Source organism: Trachurus trachurus, assembly GCF_905171665.1.
Source record: "Trachurus trachurus genome assembly, contig: scaffold_154_arrow_ctg1, whole genome shotgun sequence".
In the NCBI taxonomy this organism is placed as follows: domain Eukaryota; kingdom Metazoa; phylum Chordata; class Actinopteri; order Carangiformes; family Carangidae; genus Trachurus; species Trachurus trachurus.
In genome coordinates, this window is record NW_028155226.1 from 27,501 (window position 1) to 47,688 (window position 20,188).

General features: G+C 46.5%; 1 protein-coding gene across 2 annotated transcripts in view; it reads left to right on the forward strand.

Moving 5' to 3' along the window:
- The window catches only part of LOC311007987 (sodium channel protein type 4 subunit alpha B-like), a 35,613-nt gene that overhangs the window by 3,401 nt on the left and 12,024 nt on the right, over nt 1-20,188 (forward strand). Inside the window, exons 3-18 of one of the 2 annotated variants that reach the window (XM_084001417.1) lie at nt 1,247-1,338; nt 3,139-3,426; nt 3,539-3,602; nt 10,113-10,254; nt 10,463-10,663; nt 11,507-11,591; nt 12,355-12,587; nt 12,761-12,832; nt 12,906-13,007; nt 13,162-13,518; nt 13,610-13,805; nt 13,906-14,216; nt 14,305-14,413; nt 14,547-14,701; nt 19,461-19,634; nt 19,774-19,896. In XM_084001417.1, coding sequence (XP_083857543.1) covers nt 1,247-1,338; nt 3,139-3,426; nt 3,539-3,602; nt 10,113-10,254; nt 10,463-10,663; nt 11,507-11,591; nt 12,355-12,587; nt 12,761-12,832; nt 12,906-13,007; nt 13,162-13,518; nt 13,610-13,805; nt 13,906-14,216; nt 14,305-14,413; nt 14,547-14,701; nt 19,461-19,634; nt 19,774-19,896 — 2,704 coding nt within the window. The remainder of the gene's footprint in view (nt 1-1,246; nt 1,339-3,138; nt 3,427-3,538; nt 3,603-10,112; nt 10,255-10,462; nt 10,664-11,506; nt 11,592-12,354; nt 12,588-12,760; nt 12,833-12,905; nt 13,008-13,161; nt 13,519-13,609; nt 13,806-13,905; nt 14,217-14,304; nt 14,414-14,546; nt 14,702-19,460; nt 19,635-19,773; nt 19,897-20,188) is intronic. The other variant, XM_084001418.1, reaches the window with a different exon arrangement.

Below are 20,188 nucleotides of genomic sequence, written 5' to 3' on the forward strand. Positions count from 1 at the left end.
CGCTAAATGAAAACACGTGCAAACCGCAATATGTAAATGAGGGTTTTGCGCTTGGTAATCGTTTCCGCCATGGAGAGAGTGGACAGAGAGCTGGACGGACGAAGGGACAGAATGACATTTGATCCGATGCATACAATGACAGCATGTGTGTTTATCTCTCTCGCGCTCTGTTTAGATAAATAAACACAAATCGCTACAGGGCCCAACTCGTCATATAGTGACGAACAGGCAGCAGCTGCAGCGACAATCACACACCTATAACGTGTGTGTATGCCGCCCATGATCCAGTGGATTAATAGAGAGCTCAGGTGGGACACACGGATCTAAACGCTCTGACCACTGACCAGAGGGATCAAAGACGGGTGAAGGCAGCGGTGACGTGTCTCAGTCCGGGACCGGGACTGAGAGACGGAGCTGAGCAGCCAGGTACTGGAGAGGGAGGAGAGGAGAGGAAAAGAGAGGAGCGCACTGCAGGACAGATGTGCCCCGTGCGTAACGGCGCGTAAAAGACTTTTAACACGGCTGAAAAACTGTTAGAGAATTACCCAGACGTGAGGAAATGCAGAGATGTAAGATCATGGGGCTCTGGCAGGCATCAAATCAATAAACGCATACGTTTTGGCAAAGTTGTATCAGTTAGTACATGCTTTCAGGCGTGGTAAATAAAGACGCAAAAACAGCCACAGCAATCTCTTCCTGGTTTGGTAAATCACATTGCCCTCGCTAAATAAATCGATTTGCATCTACTCCTCCCAGTATTTTGCGTGTTCTGGCAGAACGCCCATATTTACATATTCATCAAGGCAGACACGCTAAATGGATCGCACGTGCTATTTTGCCCATTTGAGAGACGCAATCCTCGGTGCGTCCGGTTAGTAGATCAGGTTCCACGTGTGTTTGCGCGTGCAATCACGTTTGCACACGTTTTAATACACGCAAACCTTTAGTAAATCCGGCCCTAAGTGTTGTCCATTGTCTAACTGTGTCTGTTTATGCCTGATCTTTGTATAGTAGCTTGTATTCTGTGTATTTTATCACTTTTATGTTATGTGTAGGGACTAAAGATGGAAATGAGCTGGGAGCTAAATCTGGTGCATCCATCTTTACATTTTTTCCTTTAAATGATTAATGTAATTGCACATTGTCCCTTATTAAACTAATAAACTAAACTAAACTGACTAAACATTCACACACACACGCGATGATGACGATGGTAGCTTCTTCTTCTTCTTCCTCTCTCTCCCAGGTATCTGACAGAGTTCGTGGACTTGGGGAACGTCTCGGCGTTGAGAACGTTCAGAGTTCTGCGAGCGCTGAAGACCATCACCGTCATCCCCGGTCAGTGAACGTCTCTTCACCTTAAACTGGTTCAGATGAGACTCTAGTCTAGTTTCATGGCGCAGTGCAAGTTTCCACATCACAGTGAACAACAAATGAGATGCAAAATAAAACCAGCGGGATTGGTTGCTAGGGATTGGTTGCTAGAGATTCTGACGTCTTAATATCGACTGGTGCTGAAAAACTGAATCCAACCCTTTCAGACTCTGGCCTTGAAACTGCATTTTCTAATTTTAAAATGCTTCAGTTGTAGCTTGATAGCGACTTAGCGGCTGAAATGTCTTGTAGCAGAACCCATACACTACAGTGACTTGTTCATTATTTCAAACAATGTTTTTTGTCTGCCATCCAGTCCTCCCATTAAGCTGGTCTGCCCTCCCTTCCCATGAACCAGTCTGCCATTCAGTCCTCCCATTAAGCTGGTCTGCCCTCCCTTCCCATGAACCAGTCTGCCATCCAGTCCTCCCATTAAGCTGGTCTGTCCTCCCTTCCCATGAACCAGTCTGCCATCCAGTCCTCCCATTAAGCTGGTCTGTCCTCCCTTCCCATGAACCAGTCTGCCATCCAGTCCTCCCATTAAGCTGGTCTGTCCTCTCTCCCTATGAACCAGTCTGCCATCCAGTCCTCCCATTAAGCTGGTCTGCCCTCTCTTCCTATGAACCAGTCTGCCATCCAGTCCTCCCATTAAGCTGGTCTGCCCTCCCTTCCTATGAACCAGTCTGCCATCCAGTCCTCCCATTAAGCTGGTCTGCCCTCTCTTCCTATGAACCAGTCTGCCATCCAGTCCTCCCATTAAGCTGGTCTGCCCTCTCTTCCTATGAACCAGTCTGCCATCCAGTCCTCCCATTAAGCTGGTCTGCCCTCTCTTCCTATGAACCAGTCTGCCATCCAGTCCTCCCATTAAGCTGGTCTGCTCTCTCTTCCTATGAACCAGTCTGCCATCCAGTCCTCCCATTAAGCTGGTCTGTCCTCCCTTCCCATGAACCAGTCTGCCATCCAGTCCTCCCATTAAGCTGGTCTGTCCTCTCTCCCTATGAACCAGTCTGCCATCCAGTCCTCCCATTAAGCTGGTCTGCCCTCTCTTCCTATGAACCAGTCTGCCATCCAGTCCTCCCATTAAGCTGGTCTGCTCTCTCTTCCTATGAACCAGTCTGCCATCCAGTCCTCCCATTAAGCTGGTCTGTCCTCTCTTCCTATGAACCAGTCTGCCATCCAGTCCTCCCATTAAGCTGGTCTGCTCTCTCTTCCTATGAACCAGTCTGCCATCCAGTCCTCCCATTAAGCTGGTCTGCCCTCTCTTCCTATGAACCAGTCTGCCATCCAGTCCTCCCATTAAGCTGGTTTGTCCTCCCTTCCTATGAACCAGTCTGCCATCCAGTCCTCCCATTAAGCTGGTCTGCTCTCCCTGCCTCCCTTGCCTACCAGAAGCTTCCTCCTTCAGCTGTTGTTAACATTTCCATGTTTCTCACATTCTCTGTTATAAACTGTTTTCTTGTCTGTAACAACATTTTCCCTGTTAAAAGGGTTTTCCATGGAGTTTTTCCTCAGTGGATGTGAGGGTCTAAGGACAGAGGATGTTGTTATGATGGGATGTAAAGCCCTTTGAGACAAACTGCTGGTAAAAACAGGCTATACTAATAAAATTGCCTTGCCTTGAAACATTCGCCCCCCCCCCCCCCTCAGGTCTGAAGACGATCATCGGCATTAGGGTTAGATGTGTTGATCCCCCCCCACCACCAGGTTTAAAGGGTTAGATGTGTTGATGAGACATCTGCCCCCCCCCCCCCCCCCCCCCACCAGGTCTGAAGACGATCGTCGGCGCTCTCATCCAGTCGGTGAAGAAGTTGGCCGACGTCATGATCCTGACCGTGTTCTGCCTCAGCGTCTTTGCCCTGATTGGTCTGCAGCTCTTCATGGGAAATCTGAGACAGAAATGCGTCCTGATGCCGCCGCTGTTTAGCAACCACACGCCTGACATCAGTTACCCTGGCAACGACACCTATGGCAACGACACCTATGGCAACAACACCTACGGCAACGACACACGAAGCAGTGACTTTGATTACCACAGTTACATCAACAATCCAGGTACGAGTTGAATCTGACGTCATCAGTGACATCATCAGTGACGTCATCAGTGACATCATCAGTGACATCATCGAGATGTACAAGTGAACCAACGTCTCTCTCTCTCCGACAGAAAACTATTACCACATTCCTGGTCAGCTCGACGCTCTGCTGTGTGGAAACAGCTCCGATGCCGGGTACGACCGCATGGTGATGATGGTAGCCATGGTGATGATGGTAGCCATGGTGATGATGATGATGGTGATGGTGATGGTGATGGTGATGGTGATGATGGTGATGGTGATGGTGATGGTGATGATGGTGATGGTGATGATGGTGGTGGTGATGGTGATGGTGATGGTGATGATGGTGATGGTGATGGTGATGTGATGATGGTGATGGTGATGATGGTGATGGTGATGATGGTGATGGTGATGGTGATAGTGATGATGATGGTGATGATGGTGATGGTGATGATGGTGATGGTGATGATGATGATGATGATGATGGTGATGGTGATGGTGATGGTGATGGTGATGATGATGATGATGATGATGGTGGTGATTTAGATCATACATATAGAAACGTAGATGCAGCGTTCTCTATCTGGTGGTACGTCAGCGGAGCCGCCATGTTGCCGTGTCGCCATGACGACCAGAGCAGCTGAGGCGGTTGAACCGGTAAAATGACAGCAGCCTCCTGTGCTGTTGTCAGTTGTTCCCACAGGACGACGTTATTAGAGAACGTTAGAGAATCGGCAGCGTGGGATCACCTCTGTGATTTTTCCTTTTAATTTTTCATACAGATGTTACTGGTTCAAAATTGCGGGGTTTGTCCTGCACTGCAGGATCGCGTGAACGCGTGTCTTTTCACCACAACTGTTTTCCTCTAGGTGGCAGCACCGTACTAAATACTGCTCAGACGTTTTGGGGACAATGCTGACAGCCTGATAGCCGCGATTAGGAGTGGCGCTGTTCATGATACAGAATACAAGAGGATGAAAGGAGAACTAGCTGCAGACAGTAAATAATATAGTAGCCTCGTTTTTCAATGACAAAATGTAACGACGGCAGCTACAGTAGACTATAGCCCACGTCTCACTCTCTTTTTTCGGTCATCTGTCTCGTCATCTCCAAAATGTGTTTTTAAAATGAGCCAACTGCAGACTGTGCAGTAGTGCCGCAGATTTCTCACTCCGCACCTTGTTTGAGAGTGCAGCTGGATGATTTCTTGTGAATGAACGGGTCTGTGTCACTTTGGGGCTGGGCGATAAAACATAGGATAAATAACTTTCCCTCGATAGAAGACGCGGCCGATACAAAGTCGTTTCATTCATCCATTTTTTGACAGACAACACAAACAGCCAGTGATAATGAGTGGTGACACCGTCAGCCATGCAGCCGGCCTGGACTTTTTATTTTTAATTATGAAGGATCATCTGCGCAAGGCAAAGATGATAGCATCAACAAAACACGGCGTAACACACGCGGCTGTATGGGACAGGCTTTTATTTAATTCAGAACAAACCGCTTAGCAAAAATGGAAAATATAGTCTATAATAATTAATTGATCTGTTGTTTGGCCACTGTTTGGAAATAACCCGAATTATGAGCAAATAATCTGATCCAGAGCAGCAGTCATAATCAGACTTCTTCTAAATAAACCGCTCTAAATAACTTACTCTTCTTCTAAATAACCCTAAACCGCTCTGAGGCGAAACCAACTAACAGGGAGGAGTTGGAAGCAGCGATCCAGACATTTTGGATGGAGAAGCTGACCATCAGCGTCTGTAATAAGTACATCGATCATCTGGACAGTGTCATTGAGAAAGTTATAGAACTGAAGGGAGGAGCGACTGGCATGTGACCGTAATCGATATCCTGTCCTGGGGATGCTGTTTGTGTGCCTGCTGGTGACTGTAGCCTAATATAAAGCTGCTGTATATTTTAAATAAAGCTAGAGAAAAAAAATCTGGCATGAGTCAGTTCTTTGTTCTAAAGTTGTGGGAAATATACTAGAGACAAAAGAAGGGACACGCACATTAGGGCAGGTGACGTTATGTAAACAAACATTTTTATCATGTGATCAACAACTCACATGTCTATTCTCTTAGTTACATAGGCTATAATTTAACACATATGTTGGATGATTGCGCTGTTTTATAACTTTAAACGTATGTTGTTATTTGTCTCAAACGTCCCACCTATGCGGGTCGTTTGAGACACAGAGGAGGGGCGGTTGAAACAGCATGTTTTAAACAGAAACTACTGACATTAGGCTACTCCCGTTATGAAGCTTATCTGTGAAACGTGCGCTGCTCAGAGACTGGGCAGAACGGTCCCACTTGCTTTCTCCCCGGCTACGTTGGTGGAGATCTCCCACACAGTAAAAGATTTAGGCAACACATTCTTCCAGCTGGCTGTTTTTCTTCCAGTTACAGAAAGTAGCCTATGTGCAAAGTACCACATTAACATCTCTATTCATATAACGCCCATCGAAACAGCTGATTTACATGTCGGCCATATGGCGATTGGCCATTCACGCGGCTTTGTTCTTGGTTTCGGCCAATCAGCTTATAAGCACATGGCTAATTATCAGCTTTCAACCAATCGCACTGTTTTAATGTGTGTGTGAAAGTTATTTTCTTTAGTTCATTTTCGTTTCTTTTGGATTTTTTTTACAACAATGTATCAATATAATATTGTTTTCGTTTCATTTCGTTATAAAAATCAATCCCTTTTCTTTGAAACAATGAGATTGAGCAGCTAAAAACCAGACCAGTTCAACTGTAGCGATTTTCATAACACTATCGCTCCGGATCAGAGGTACTAAGATGCTGATTATTAACTCAATAAACTCAACCATGGCTTGTCTTATTGTTAATCTGAACGCACATGTATAAAGGGCAGAGTCAAGGCAGCAGATAAATCACAAAACATCAACGCGTCCGTGAGCGCAGCGCACCTCATTTTCTCCTGTGAAGAAGAAGAGAAAAAAGAATGAATGTTTAGGTTTATTTAGAAGAAGTCTGATTATGACTGCTGCTCTGGATCAGATTATTTGCTCATAATTCGGGTTATTTTCAAACAGTGGCCAAACAACAGATCAATTAATTATTATAGACTATATTTTCCATTTTTGCTAAGCGGTTTGTTCTGAATTAAATAAAATCAGCAAACCTGGCGTGCTCAACTCAAGGTATGAACGGGTGAATCGGGTGCCAGTCCAAAAAAATTCAAAGTCAAAAAACGCTGAGGACGGCTGATTGCCGAAACGCGTCCGTTTCTCGCTGCCGAGCAGTTTTTATGAATTAAAAAGTGTTTAACTTAAAGTGAGTGCTGAATTAAATAAAAGCCTGTCCCATACAGCCGCGTGTGTTACGACGTGTTTTGTTGATGCTATCATCTTTGCCTTGCGCAGATGATCCTTCATAATTTGTGATACATAATCATCAAGTCATAAAGCAAGACAGGCTTTATCATATTACAATAAAATGTGATTTAGGCAGGGTATACAGTAGTTAGTTCTAGTTTAATAGCCTAGAGTTTAAGCTGTGGATTACTGCACAGATCACTGAGTCATCCGCCTGTCGTCCTCCGTTCTCACAGATGCCACCTGGCGGTTGTTTTGGCACATTGAGGCTTTTCATTAAAACCTCTTGTCTCGCCAAAGAAAAAAAATGCCTGAGTCTTGTGCCGTCTCGCGTGGACCACGCGTGAAGTCCGCAATTTTGAACCAGTAACATCTGTATAATATTAATTTATATGTGGATCGAGAGTGAGCGAGTGAGCAAAGCGCGAGAGAAACAGCGGATGCACCAGATGCAGGTTGACTCTGTCAGCTGCTGCTCATCTGTCACTGCAGCTGCACATCTGTCAGCTGCTGCTCATCTGTCACTGCAGCTGCACATCTGTCAGCTGCTGCTCATCTGTCACTGCAGCTGCACATCTGTCAGCAGCTGCTCCAAACAGACACTAACTTGACAGATTAGATGTTGATTTTGTTAACAAACATGAAGTATATATCTGTTGGCTGCTCTTATCGTTCAGTCGACCTCCTCCTTCCCCCGGAGCGTCTTGAAATTCCCTCTTTGTCCAGAGCAGGAGACGACAGGAAGAGTCTGAGAAGTGAACGACTATACTATATATATATACTATAACTACTATACTATATATATATACTATAACGACTTACTTGAAGCTACATTTGTATTTGTATTTGTATTTTTATTTAGCACATAAAAGATGTATAAAACAGCATATTAAAAAATGGAACGACAACGACGAGAGACATACAAAGTATACAGTAGATAAAGCAAATGTGCTGGAGAAACAAAAAAAAACCCTAAGGGCTTGTCAAGTGGTCCTCCAAAAGACAAACATTCAACATAAATTTAATTTACAGAATGAAATAACAACATAAAACAATTAAAAAAGAGAAAATCAATATTGTGTGAAAATTCAAGATAAACATTTGACATACATTTGTTGCGACTTGGCTCCGGCTGTAGGAAGCTGTTTCCGCTGCTTCTAGGATAATGTAGTTAAGTTGGTGCAGGGACCAAATCGTTCTTGACGTCCCCGGCGTAAATGACGCCTATGAGTAGATTTAATCAGAATCTGGGGTTACCATGGTTACAACCTTTAGAACGTCAGTCCTACGCAACATGGCAGCCAGCAGACACATGGTGGCGCTGTTCGGCAGTAAGGAACTACATCTACGTTTCTATATCTATGATGGTGATGGTGATGATGATGATGATGATGATGATGATGATGATGATGGTGATGGTGATGGTGGTGATGATGATGATGATGATGATGGTGATGGTGATGGTGATGGTGATGATGATGATGATGATGATGGTGATGGTGATGGTGATGATGATGATGATGATGGTGATGGTGATGATGATAATGATAATGATGGTGATGATGATGATGATGATGGTGATGATGATGATGATGATGATGATGATGATGATGATGATGATGATGATGATGATGATGATGGTGATGGTGATGATGATGATAGACCAGAGCGGCATTTTTACGCAAATGAGAATGACTGATGCATCCTGGGTAATTTAGGGGCAGCGCCCGGCATTTCTAAATTGCACTCAGTGGCTTTTTGTGTTTTGATGGAGCGTAGACTAAACTAACAATCAGTTTGAATGTTTTATTTTGTGTTTCTTTTGTAGCACTATGTCTCATCATTATTCTGACACCCTCTTTGAAACCCACCGTTCACGCTATCTTGAAAAATTACGATGAATGAATCTAGCGGTATGCTCCTTTAGCCTCCCACAGTGATCAATGACTCCACACAGTGGCCAGAAATGTCTGAATGAATCTACGGTATGCTCCTTTAGCCTCCCACAGTGATCAATGACTCCACACAGTGGCCAGAAATGTCTGACCCAGACATCTACACGTATTTGGTGGAATCACCGGGAGGTTTTGGCTCAGTGTTGTCTGTAAATAGCCTGTTAATAGACAACTTTTTGTTAGTTTGTCAAGCCAGTTAGGCTGAACTTTTCAATGGAGGGATGCTGGTAGCTGCCCCTAAATTACCCAGGATGCATCAGTCATTTCATTTGCATAAAGATGCCCCTCTGGTCTATGGTGATGGTGATAGTGATGATGGTGATGATGGTGATGATAGTGATGATGGTGATAGTGATGGTGATGATGGTGATAGTGATGATGGTGATAGTGATGGTGATGATGGTGATAGTGATGGTGATGATGGTGATAGTGATGGTGATGATGGTGATGGTGATGATGGTGGTGATAGTGATGGTGATGATGGTGGTGATAGTGATGATGGTGATAGTGATGGTGATGATGGTGATAGTGATGGTGATGATGGTGATAGTGATGATGGTGATAGTGATGGTGATGATGGTGATAGTGATGATGGTGGTGATGGTGATAGTGATGATGGTGGTGATGATGGTGATGATGGTGATAGTGATAGTGATGGTGATGATGGTGATGATGGTGATAGTGATGGTGATGATGGTGATGATGGTGATAGTGATGGTGATGATGGTGATAGTGATGATGGTGGTGATGATGGTGATGATGGTGATGATTGCCATGGTGATGGTGATGATGGTGATAGTGATGGTGATAGTGATGGTGATGATGGTGATAGTGATGGTGATAGTGATGGTGATGATGGTGATAGTGATGATGGTGGTGATGATGGTGATGATGGTGATGATGATGATGATAGTGATGATGGTGATGGTGATGATGGTGATGATGGTGATAGTGATGATGGTGGTGATGATGATGGTGATGATGGTGATGATGGTGATAGTGATGGTGATGATGGTGATAGTGATGATGGTGATGATGGTGATGATGGTGATGATGGTGATAGTGATGGTGATGATGGTGATGGTGATGATGGTGATGATGGTGATAGTGATGATGGTGGTGATGATGGTGATGATGGTGATGATAGTGATGATGGTGATAGTGATGGTGATGATGATGATAGTGATGATGGTGATGATGATGGTGATGATGGTGATGATGGTGATAGTGATGGTGATGATGGTGATAGTGATGGTGATGATGGTGGTGATGGTGGTGATGATGGTGATGATGGTGATGATGGTGATAGTGATGGTGATGATGGTGAGGTGATGGTGATGATGGTGATGATGGTGATGATTGCCATGGTGATGTGTTCAGGGTCTGTCCTGAGGGTTATGTCTGTCTGAAGGCGGGGAGGAATCCCAACTACGGCTACACCAGCTACGACTCGTTCGGCTGGGCGTTCCTCTCTCTGTTCCGACTCATGACGCAGGACTTCTGGGAAAACCTGTTCCAGCTGGTCAGTACCTCGTTAACGGTCCAGTTTCCCACAATGCACTGTGAAAAGTACTGAACATCCCTTCATTACTAACCAAGAAATAGAATCTCCCATCGTGGTCGTGCTGAAGTACGAGTCATATACTTTATATATATGTATGTATGTATATATTATGTGACATACATACAGAGCAGACACATCACAGTGAAACGTGTCTGTCTCTCTGCAGACGCTGCGAGCTGCAGGTAAAACCTACATGATCTTCTTCGTGGTCGTCATCTTCCTCGGCTCCTTCTACCTCATCAACCTCATCCTCGCTGTGGTTGCCATGGCGTACGCCGACCAGAACGACGCCGCGTTCGCCGAGGCCAAACAGAAGGAGGAGGAGTACGCAGAGATCCTAGAGGCCCTGAAGAAGAGGGAGGAGGAGGTCTCACACACTCACACACTCACACACTCACACACACACACACACTCACACACTCACTCTCACACACACACACACACACACACACACACACACACACACACACACACACACACACACACACACACACACACACACACACACACACACACACACACACACATTATTATAATTATTTATTACTTGTGCTAACCAGGAACTTGGTCGTACTGTCTGGAAGTGATCTCTGTTGGTTGTGTGTGTGAGTATGTGATATGGTGTATGGTTTTATAATCTGTATGCAGGATGTACAGCATTGATTGTCCATGACAATTTTCCCTCCGGGGACATTAAAGTTTATTTTGATTTGATTGATTAACCACTGGCCTGGTGAGTCTGGTCAGCCTACAGGCTCTGGAGGGTTAGGGTTATGTTGAGTTGTTGAGTTGTGGAGTTCCACCACCGGCCTCATGGGGGCAGCACTGAGCCCGTCAGGCCACAGGTTATTTCTAGAAGAAGAAGAACAGCCAATCTGAGCAGACTTTTCCATTTGCTCCCTGTGCACAGCAGTGCTGACCGACCCACTGGAGGTGTTCCTTATCCACTGAGCTAACATGCTAACACGCTAACAGCTGTGTATGAAGTCAGATACAGCAATTTCAAAATGGAAATACATAGAATTTTAAAATAAACACTTTTCATGTGATGCATTGTTGGCTTTTTGTATAGTAAGACAAATTACAAAGTACACAATTGCAGCTAATTTGAATGGTTAGTGTTAGGAACGTAGAGTTTGTACTTTAGTTCATTAAAACACTGATATGAACACTTACTTTCATTGACAAACTGGATCTGTGTCATCGTCAGGTGGCAGCTCTCGCCCAGAATCAAGACTCAACACACTCACCTGAGGACGGACAGGAACCTGAGCAAGAGCATACTGCTATGGAAGGTATACACACACACACACACACACACACACACACACACACACACACACACACACACACACACACACACACACACACACACACACACACACACACACACACACACACAATTTAAGTAAATTCAGTTTTATTTGAAAAGACCCAAATCATAATCTACATTATCTGAAGGCTCTTTACAGACTGAGGCTTTTATTTATTACACAGAGGGCAAAAGTTGTCAAAGTCTTCTCTGTGATACTAAATATAGAGTGAAACCAGACTAGTTGTTAAAGGCTCCACCTCCCATCCTGCTCTTAGAGAAAGATTCCTCTGACGGGACGGTAGGAGACCGTAGCTGGACTCATACCAGATTAGTGTGGTCCCTTGAATCCCAATGACACGTTCAAGTCTCTGTGACAAGATCCTGTGGTCAGTTCTCAGTGATCAAACACACTCCTCAGACAGTTGGTGGTAGGCAAGGCAAGGCAATTTTATTTGTATAGCCCGTTTTTACCACCAGTTTGTCTCAAAGGGCTTTACATGGCATCGTAACAACATCCTCTGACCTTAGACCCTCACATCCACTGAGGAAAAACTCCATGGAAAACCCATTTAACAGGGAAAACCAGGAGAAAGCTCAGGGTGAGCAACAGAGGAGTGATCCCTCACCCAGGACAGAGATGTTGTTACAGACAAGAAAACAGTTTATAATTTATGACACAGAATGTGGGAAATATGGAAATGTTAGCAGGAGTGGTGATGTGTGTCTCTGTGTCTCTGGCTTAGAGGACGATCAGAGGATGTGTCCTCCATGCTGGTACATCTTCGCTAACATCTTCCTGAAGTGGAACTGCTGCGGCTGCTGGAAGAGGATCAAACCGTGGCTCTACACCATCATCATGGATCCATTCGTCGACCTTGGCATCACCATCTGCATTGTGCTCAACACTGTCTTCATGGCGATGGAGCACTATCCAATGACGGCGGAGTTTGAGGAGTTGTTGAGTGTTGGAAACCTGGTGAGTCCTCCAGGAGACTGGGCAAATCTAAACCGTGTTTCTTTACAGCTTCAGGACCGCTGCTTCTCCATGACGACCAGTTCTCCATTTCTCTTGACACACTAGGACCAGTCTAGTCGACATGTCTTTACTCTGTGCTGACCTTCCTCTGCTGATCTCTGACCCCTCTGCAGGTCTTCACAGGGATCTTCACAGCAGAGATGGTGTTCAAACTTCTGGCCATGGACCCATATTACTATTTCCAGGTCAGTCTTCCTGTTTCCTTCCAGCTCAGTAATGACGACCAGCAGCTATTCTGATCTGTTTCCATGGTTACAGGTGGGCTGGAACATCTTTGACAGCATCATCGTGACCATGAGTCTGGTGGAGTTGGGACTGGCCAACGTTCAGGGCCTGTCGGTGCTGCGCTCATTCCGACTGGTCAGTGTGTTGCCATGGTTTCCTGTGTACCTGCCTCCTCAATTCAATTCAATTCAATTCAATTCAAAAGACTTTATTTATCCCCGAGGGGCAATTAAAAAGCACTCATCTCCTCATCTGTCTCTCTGTCCCGTCACCTGTTCCTTGTATCCAGATGCGAGTCTTTAAGTTGGCCAAGTCCTGGCCGACCCTTAACATGCTGATTAAAATCATTGGGAACTCGATCGGGGCTCTGGGGAACCTGACTCTGGTTCTCGCCATCATCGTCTTCATTTTTGCCGTCGTCGGGATGCAGCTGTTTGGGAAGAACTACAAAGACTGCGTCTGTCGCATTGCACAAGACTGCGAGCTTCCTCGCTGGCACATGTACGACTTCTTCCATGCCTTCCTCATCATCTTCAGGATCCTGTGTGGAGAGTGGATTGAGACCATGTGGGACTGCATGGAGGTTTCCGGTCAGACGATGTGTCTGATTGTCTTCATGATGGTCCTGGTCATTGGAAACCTTGTGGTGAGTCTTTCTTCACAGTCCCTTGCCTAAGGCCCTAAACCTGTTTGTTGTCTGATCTCAGGTCTCGTTTCTCTCCCGGTTCTTGTTGCAGGTCCTGAACCTCTTCCTGGCCTTGCTGCTGAGCTCATTCAGCGGTGATAATCTTGCAGCTCCAGAAGAAGAAGGTGAAAACAACTTGCAGATCGCCATAAACCGGATCAACGTGGCCGTGGCCTGGGCCAAGGCCAAAATCCTGGAACAGATTTGGAGCGTATTGGGAAAGAACCACATTGACCCAGACCAAGTTGGTAGGATCAGAAGTGGAACCACAAAAGACTTCATTGTTTCTATGTTTTGTGCTCTTTGCGTTCTGATCAACTGTTCATTCAAATCTTCCTGTCTTCACAGCAGCCAATGGCAACGACGATGACAAGGCCACAAAGGAGGTTTTGCATTTGACCTTTGTGGCCTCAGACCAGCCAGAGTCGGAGGCCAATACCCTCTGCTGCAGCGACGACAACCTGACCAGCAACTACCACAATATCACCTCGCTGAAGGTGCCCATCGCCACCGCCGAGTCCGAATCAGAGTCAGAGTCAGAGTCTGAGTCTGAGTCTGAGTCTGAGATACCTGAAAACGATGAAGAGGATGAAGAGGATGAAGAGGGTGATGAGGGTGATGAGGGTCATGAGGACGATGAGAAAGAAAAGCTCTCCCAAGTAAACAACTAATATCTATTCTACTCAGTTCTACTCTGTTCCTCAGTTGGATGTTAACATGCTCATATCTGAAGTTGTGTTTGTTCAGGGTGACGAGTCTTCAGCCTGCAGCACAGTGCAGAGACTTCCTGAGGTCCAGGAGGAAGAGGATGATGAAGATCAGGACTCCAACACACCTGAGGACTGCTGTACAGATAGTAAGTACACACACACACACACACACACACACACACACACACACACACACACACACACACACACACACACACACACACACACACACACACACACACACAGTGAAACAGTGAAACAGTGAATCCTTGTTTTCAGACTGTTACCGGCGCTGCCCACGTCTGAACATAGACACGTCCGAGGGCCGAGGGAAGATCTGGTTCAACGTCAGGAGAACATGTTTCTTCATCGTGGAACACAACTACTTTGAGACCTTCATCATCTTCATGATCCTGCTGAGCAGCGGAGCGCTGGTAAACACCCTGTTATTGACCAGACACGAGCAGAGTGTGTGGGTCTGTGTTTGTGTTTTCATTGCTGCTTGATCTCTTTGGTCATGAGCAGGTCAGATCTCATTGGTTCAGGGATGTGTGTGATGTGCATTCTAACCATACTGGGGCAACATGGCTGACGTGGCTAACACTGGACTACAAATACGGCTAACACTGGACTACAAATACGGCTAACAATGGACTACAAACATGGCCTGCATTCCGACTACTAACATGGTGCTGTTACAAAGGTGAGATGATATTTGATAATAAAAGATGAATGGTGATGACGGTGTCACACAACACAAGGTCACAGGTTGAGTCTCTGGCCGCTGCAGCTAACGAGTTGTTTTACTCTCGTTTGCTGAGAGCTGTCACCATGGCAACAAATAAACTACATTTAGTAACACAGGCACACAGATGCTGGTTAAGTGAGTCAAGTTAAGAGTGAACAGACATCACAGATGGACAGAGCAGCCATACTAACTGAGGGTGAGGGGTCAGGGTGAGGCAAGGCAATTTTATTGGTATAACCCGTTTACCACCAGTTTGTCTCAAAGGGCTTTACATCCCATCATAACAACATCCTCTGTCCTTAGACCCTTACATCCACTGAGGAAAAACTCCATAGAAAGGAGAGGAGAGGAGAGGAGAGGAGGGGAGGGGAGAGGAGAGGAGAGGAGAGGAGGGAGGGGAGGGGAGGAGGGGAGAGGGGAGGGGAGGGGAGGGGAGGGGAGGGGAGGGGAGGGGAGAGGAGAGGCAAGGCAAGGCAAGGCAATTTTATTTATATAGCCCGTTTTTACAAACAGTTTGTCTCAAAGGGCTTTACATGGCATCGTAGCAACATCCTCTGTCCTTAGACCCTCACATCGACTGAGGAAAAACTCCATGGAAACCCTTTTAACAGGGAAAAACAGGAGAAACCTCAGGGTGAGCAACAGAGGAGGGATCCCTCAGCCAGGACGGACAGACGTGCAATAGATGTTGTTACAGACAAGAAACAGTTTACAGTTTGTCACAGAATGTGCGGAATATGGAAATGTTAGCAGGGGTTGATGAGGGCAGTCTCTGGTGAGGGGAGGGGGGGGGGCAGGGAGAGCCGGTCAGCTCGATGGGAGGACTGGGTGGCAGACTGGACCATGGGAAGGGAGGGGAGGCCGGTCTAACGGCAGGGGAAGGGGTGGGAGGGGGGCGATGCAGGCGGCGGCCGGTGCAGAGAGATGGAGCTCCGGTGGATCTGCGGAAACACAGAGAGAGTGCGAGACACCAAGGCCAAACTACAAAGTACAACAGAAAATGACAGTTCAAAAATATACTGAGGAGAGGAGAGGAGAGGAGAGGAGGGGAGAGGAGAGGAGAGGAGAGGAGAGGAGAGGAGAGGAGAGGAGAGGAGAGGAGGAGAGGAGAGGAGAAGAGAGGAGAAAGGAGAGGGGGAAGGAGAGGAGAAGGGAGGTGGGGAGAGGAGAGAAGAGAGGAGGAGAGGAGAGGAGAGGAGAGGAGAGGAGATAGGAGGAGAGGAGAGGAGAGGAGAGGAGAAGGGAGGTGGGGAGAGGAGAGGAGAGGAGAGGAGAGGAGAGGAGAGGAGAGGAGAGGAGATAGGAGGAGAGGGGAGGAGAGGGGAGGAGAGGAGAGGAGAGGAGAGGAGATAGGAGGAGAGGAGAGGAGAGGAGAGGAGATAGGAGGAGAGGAGAGGAGAGGAGAGGAGAGGGGAGGAGAGGAGAGGAGAGGAGAGGAGGGGAGAGGAGAAGAGAGGAGGAGAGGGGAGGAGAGGAGATAGGAGGAGAGGAGAGGAGAGGAGAAGAGAGGAGGAGAGAGGAGGAGAGGAGAGGAGAGGAGAGGAGAGGAGAGGAGAGGAGAGGAGAGGAGAGGAGAGGAGAGGAGAGGGCTCTGAGTAACCAGATGTGTCCCCAGCAGTCTAAGCCTATAGCAGCGTAGCTATAAAATGGTTCAGAGCTACCTGAACCAGCCCTAACTAAAAGCCCTGTCATAAAGGAAGGTCTTAAGTCTAGACTTAAATGTAGTTAGAGTGTCTGCCTCTTTGACCCATGGAGAGAGCTGGTTCCACAGTAAAGGAGCCCGGTAACTGAAGGCTCTACCTCCCAGTCTGTTTCTAGAGATACTGGGAGTCACTAACAGACCTGCGGTCTGGGAGCGGAGTGCTCTGGTAGGACAGTAAGGAATGATTAGTTCTTTCAGATAGGTTGGAGCTTTATCATTAAGAGCCTTATAAGTCAGCAGAAGGATTTTGAAGTCTATTCTAAATCCTACAGGAAGCCAGTGGAGAGAAGCTAAGGTGGGAGAGATGTGCTCTCTCTTCCTAACTCCTGTCAAAACCCTCGCTGCGGCATTCTGGACCAGCTGGAGACTCTTTAGAGAGTTTTTCGGACATCCTGACAGGAGAGAGTTGCAGTAGTCTAGCCTAGAAGTGATAAATGCATGCACTAGTTTCTCAGCATCACTCTGGGAGAGAATGTTCCTAATCTTAGTGATACTGCGCAGATGGAAGAAGGCGGTCCTTGGGTGGTGGGTGAGGTGATGCCTGTGCAGGTGCTGACGTTGGCTGGTTGTGAACTGGTTGTGATGGTTGTGAACTGGTTGTGAACTGGTTGTGAACTAGTTGTGAACTGGTTGTGATGGTTGTGATGGTTGTGAACTGGTTGTGATGGTTGTGAACTGGTTGTGAACTGGTTGTGATGGTTGTGATGGTTGTGATGGTTGTGATGGTTGTGAACTGGTTGTGATGGTTGTGAACTGGTTGTGATGGTTGTGATGGTTGTGAACTGGTTGTGAACTGGTTGTGATGGTTGTGAACTGGTTGTGATGGTTGTGAACTGGTTGTGATGGTTGTGAACTGGTTGTGATGGTTGTGATGGTTGTGATGGTTGTGAACTGGTTGTGATGGTTGTGACCTGGTTGTGAACTGGTTGTGATGGTTGTGATGGTTGTGAACTGGTTGTGAACTAGTTGTGAACTGGTTGTGATGGTTGTGATGGTTGTGTACTGGTTGTGAACTAGTTGTGAACTGGTTGTGATGGTTGTGATGGTTGTGATGGTTGTGATGGTTGTGATGGTTGTGAACTGGTTGTGATGGTTGTGAACTGGTTGTGATGGTTGTGAACTGGTTGTGATGGTTGTGATGGTTGTGATGGTTGTGAACTGGTTGTGATGGTTGTGAACTGGTTGTGAACTAGTTGTGAACTGGTTGTGATGGTTGTGAACTGGTTGTGATGGTTGTGAACTGGTTGTGAACTAGTTGTGAACTGGTTGTGATGGTTGTGATGGTTGTGAACTGGTTGTGATGGTTGTGATGGTTGTGATGGTTGTGATGGTTGTGAACTGGTTGTGAACTGGTTGTGATGGTTGTGAACTGGTTGTGATGGTTGTGATGGTTGTGATGGTTGTGAACTGGTTGTGAACTGGTTGTGATGGTTGTGATGGTTGTGAACTGGTTGTGATGGTTGTGATGGTTGTGAACTGGTTGTGAACTGGTTGTGATGGTTGTGAACTGGTTGTGATGGTTGTGATGGTTGTGAACTGGTTGTGATGGTTGTGAACTGGTTGTGATGGTTGTGAACTGGTTGTGAACTGGTTGTGATGGTTGTGATGGTTGTGATGGTTGTGAACTGGTTGTGAACTGGTTGTGAACTGGTTGTGATGGTTGTGATGGTTGTGAACTGGTTGTGATGGTTGTGATGGTTGTGAACTGGTTGTGATGGTTGTGATGGTTGTGAACTGGTTGTGAACTGGTTGTGAACTGGTTGTGAACTGGTTGTGAACTGGTTGTGATGGTTGTGATGGTTGTGAACTGGTTGTGATGGTTGTGATGGTTGTGAACTGGTTGTGAACTGGTTGTGAACTGGTTGTGATGGTTGTGATGGTTGTGAACTGGTTGTGATGGTTGTGAACTGGTTGTGAACTGGTTGTGATGGTTGTGATGGTTGTGAACTGGTTGTGATGGTTGTGATGGTTGTGAACTGGTTGTGAACTGGTTGTGATGGTTGTGATGGTTGTGAACTGGTTGTGATGGTTGTGATGGTTGTGATGGTTGTGATGGTTGTGAACTGGTTGTGAACTGGTTGTGAACTGGTTGTGATGGTTGTGATGGTTGTGAACTGGTTGTGATGGTTGTGATGGTTGTGAACTGGTTGTGAACTGGTTGTGATGGTTGTGAACTGGTTGTGAACTGGTTGTGATGGTTGTGATGGTTGTGAACTGGTTGTGATGGTTGTGAACTGGTTGTGAACTAGTTGTGAACTGGTTGTGATGGTTGTGAACTAGTTGTGAACTGGTTGTGATGGTTGTGAACTGGTTGTGATGGTTGTGATGGTTGTGAACTGGTTGTGAACTGGTTGTGAACTGGTTGTGATGGTTGTGAACTGGTTGTGAACTGGTTGTGATGGTTGTGAACTGGTTGTGAACTAGTTGTGAACTGGTTGTGAACTAGTTGTGAACTAGTTGTGAACTGGTTGTGATGGTTGTGATGGTTGTGAACTAGTTGTGAACTGGTTGTGATGGTTGTGAACTGGTTGTGATGGTTGTGAACTAGTTGTGAACTGGTTGTGATGGTTGTGATGGTTGTGAACTGGTTGTGATGGTTGTGATGGTTGTGATGGTTGTGATGGTTGTGAACTGGTTGTGATGGTTGTGAACTGGTTGTGATGGTTGTGATGGTTGTGAACTAGTTGTGATGGTTGTGAACTGGTTGTGAACTGGTTGTGATGGTTGTGATGGTTGTGAACAGGCGTTCGAGGACATCTACCTAGAGCAGCGGCGCGTCATCAAGACGGTCTTGGAGTACGCCGACCAGGTCTTCACCTACGTGTTCGTGGTGGAGATGCTGCTCAAGTGGGTCGCCTACGGATACAAGACCTACTTCACCAACGCCTGGTGCTGGCTGGACTTCCTCATTGTCGACGTAAGTCACAGTCAATCATTATTGGTGACATCATAGACTTAATGTGTTTCTGACACTCGCCGTGGTCACCGTGGTCACCGTGGTCACCGTGGTCACCGAGGACATGATGACATCACGGCTCCGTGTGTCTCTGTTGCAGGTGTCTCTGGTGTCTCTGACTGCAAACATCCTGGGATACTCGGAGCTGGGAGCCATCAAGTCTCTGAGGACACTGAGAGCTCTGAGGCCCCTGAGGGCCCTGTCCCGCTTCGAGGGCATGAGGGTGAGACAGGCAGACAGACAGACAGGCAGACAGGTAGAGACAGACAGACAGGTAGAGACAGACAGACAGACAGACAGACAGACAGGTAGAGACAGACAGACAGACAGACAGACAGACAGGTAGAGATAGACACAGACAGACAGACAGACAGACAGGCAGACAGACAGGCAGACAGACAGACAGACAGGTAGAGATAGACACAGACAGACAGACAGACAGACAGGCAGACAGACAGACAGACAGACAGACAGACAGACAGACAGGTAGAGACAGACAGACAGACAGACAGACA